The 3,054-nt window shown below is 38.9% G+C and overlaps 1 protein-coding gene across 1 annotated transcript; it reads right to left on the reverse strand.

The window, feature by feature from the left end:
• Positions 1–247: 247 nt before the first annotated feature.
• LOC145004684 (Protein kinase superfamily protein) lies at positions 248–2,753 on the reverse strand. Its single transcript, XM_078963651.1, has one exon. The coding sequence runs from the start codon at positions 2,424–2,426 to the stop codon at positions 516–518; it is 1,911 nt and encodes a 636-aa protein (XP_078819777.1). The 5' UTR covers positions 2,427–2,753; the 3' UTR covers positions 248–515.
• Between the last annotated feature and the right edge of the window lie 301 nt (positions 2,754–3,054).

The raw sequence follows: 3,054 nt of genomic DNA on the forward strand, positions 1-3,054 counted from the left end.
CCACTAGATTTTCTATTAAAGTTATACAAGGCAGTCCAAATCCTAGAGCATCTTTAATCGGCCGGCAAAACACCATGTTGCCGGTGAAACAGCTCCAATCGACCGGCAGTTTGCCATTTTGCTACGCCGACTAACCAAATTTCGGGGTTACAAATTTCTACTACTTATCATTCAAAACAAAAACGTTCTAACAAAAAAAAATAATAACAGAATCGCAAATTTCTTTGATACATTAAAGTATTAAAACTATAAAAAAATAAAATAATTTTATTAATAAGGCCAAACTATATACATACAATTTACACGTCAAGAGTTGCTCCAAAGCCATATGGCTACCAAAATAACAAAAATTTCAACCAATCATGACACCCCCAAATAATCAAACTCCTAAAATACAAAAGAATTTCCATGTTTTCATAACCTTTTTGTCACATCTAATACTCGATTCCTTCCTAAATTCACTTTAAAATTAACACAATTTATAATTCTAAACATTTGTTTTATTGTTTATCGACCTACCTGAGCATGTCGGTGGACTGCAATTGCAGCCCACTCAACACCGGCGAAATACTAAAAGATTTTCCATCTCCGGTGAAAGTAGGGTGGCTAAGAGGCGTCGGCCTATCGGGAATCACCGGCACTTCAACATCTCCTTCCAGCATCTTCAATACATCCATAATCGTAGGCCTTAAAGCCACCATTACATGAGCACACAAAATTCCCACAAGCACAAATCTCTCCATTATCCCTCTAGGGTTCATAGTCTCCGAATCTTTACCTTCTCCCAACAACGAAGGATCCAAAACGTGCCCTAATTTTCCTTCTTTTATAAGCGACCATGCCCAATCAGTAATCAAGAAACCACGCGAATCTGAACAAGTCAAATCCAGAGCTTTTCTCCCACACATAATCTCCAAAATCACAACCCCAAAACTGTATACGTCGCTTTTTTCCGTTAGTTGGCCGTATAGAGCATATTCCGGCGCTAAATAGCCGTGGGTTCCGGCGACTCTGGTGGTTAGATGAGATTGTCCTTCTCTACTTTGCTTGGCTAACCCGAAATCTGCTACTCGAGCTCTCATGTTTGAATCCAGAAGTATATTTGTAGCTTTGATGTCGCGATGATATATTGCAGGTTTTACTCCATAGTGGAGATAAGCTAACCCTTTTGCTACATCTAGGATTATACTCTTTCTTTGAGGCCATGTCAGTTTAGGTTTTCGACTCATGGATGGGAATAAATGGTCCTCAAGGTTACCATTTGACATGTATTCGTAAATAAGGAATCTTTGATCATCTCTCCTCTCGTAATTTTCATCTTCGCCATGGATACAACACCCGATAAGTGGGACAAGGTTTCGATGCCTTAATTTGCTAATGATTTCAACTTCGTTACAGAAGTCATCGTTGCCTTCAAACTCTGAATCGATTATCTTTTTGACGGCGACAACAGACGCATCGGAGAGAACACCTTTATAAACAACCCCAAATCCACCTCTACCGATGAAATTGCTTGAGGAGAAGTTATCGGTTGCCTTTTCAAGGTCGTGAAACTTGAACCATATAGAACCAGTGTTTGGTCGTCTTCTTGGCCGAGTAGATTCGAATTCATCTGTGCCTGATTCATCGGTGTTTTCCCTTTTCCTCTTTCTATCCCACCAAAAGTATAACCCCACGAAACAAGACATTACTACAACAGCAACAAGTGCTCCAACCAATCCATATATCAGAGAAGAACGAGTATTTTTATGGGATTTGGGTAAGAAGTTAATCCCGAAAGTACAAGCTACAGCACCAGTACTTTGAGGTCCGAGCTCATTGACAATACCAGCAGCATAAAGAACAACGAAGTAAAAACAGTCGTTTGAATGAGAAGAATTACCATCCATAGAATTTAGTTGTTTGTGAACCGCTAACCCAGCAGCAACACAATCATCACATGAAGTAAGATCAGAGAGATCATTTTGACACGACGAATCAAGAACCGTTTTATTCCCCAACTTCCGGCGCCAATCTTGGAGGTTCTGAATTGCAGCACAGGTGTTCGACGAAATGACAAACTGCATAGGGTCAAAACAAAAGGAAGCGAGGTTATTGGGGAGGGAAAGCGAGTTGAGTTTCATTTGAAAATCGGAGAGACAAGACGAAGATGTCGCAAGATCTGGGAGGTTAAACAGAGACGATTCTTTCAAGTGCTGAGCTAAGCCGATGCCGAAGACGCTAAGCAAGGTTTGACAACAAGTGGTGGAATTGGTGACGGTTTTCGTTGGATCACGGGAATGGCGGCAGTCGACGGTCGGCCATTGAATCCGGCGCACGTAGTCGTAGTTTATGGGACAAGAGGTTGAATTGGTGGGTGTTTGAGATTGAACTAGAGACGAACAACAGAGAATTGCAAATACAAACGTAGTTACTAAAACATTCATGTTTGATTTATGGGTTTTGGGATTATCAACTGGAAATCAACTTGGGAGAAAGAAATTCATGGGGATCTATGAAACAGGAACGAAAACAAAGAGGAGGAAAGAGAGAGAGAGAGATAGAGGAGAAAAGAAAGTAGGAGTGTCGAAATTGAGTACGTGGGTAAAAGCTTTCTTAAATGGTTGGCTAATGCAACATCGTAGAAAGCCAAGGAGATAGCGATTTGCAGATTGGGGAGGAGTAAATAGTGATGGTGATGGCGATGTTCCCAAAACGATAAACAGAGTCAAAGGTACCCTTCCGTTCGTTGGGGTGTCGCCACGAAAAGTAATGAGGTATACATGTTCGTTTTGTAGTATTTGGATTCTGAACTACGTAAAGACAATATATTATTACATTGTTTTAATATAAAAAGCATATTTTGCAATATATTTATATAGAAATTTGATTAATTTGTTTATATTGCTGTAAATAATAATGAAAAACTATAATGTAAATCACGTTTTTATATTGATTAAATGTTTTACTTGGTTTTATTGTTTTTTATTTTAATTTGTAGATTAAATATTCACAAAACTACATGGATTTTCCTTGTGTTTTTACAAAAAGTTAAATATTTAGGTGATGTTTGTT

The sequence above is a fragment of the Lactuca saligna genome, chromosome 7 (assembly GCF_052625555.1).
Source record: "Lactuca saligna cultivar CGN05327 chromosome 7, ASM5262555v1, whole genome shotgun sequence".
Lineage (NCBI taxonomy): Eukaryota > Viridiplantae > Streptophyta > Magnoliopsida > Asterales > Asteraceae > Lactuca > Lactuca saligna.

What these genes read in the sequence shown, in the direction of transcription:
- LOC145004684 (XM_078963651.1), bottom strand. Translation starts at nt 2,426, where the DNA reads ATGAATGTTTTAGTAACTACGTTTGTATTTGCAATTCTCTGTTGTTCG.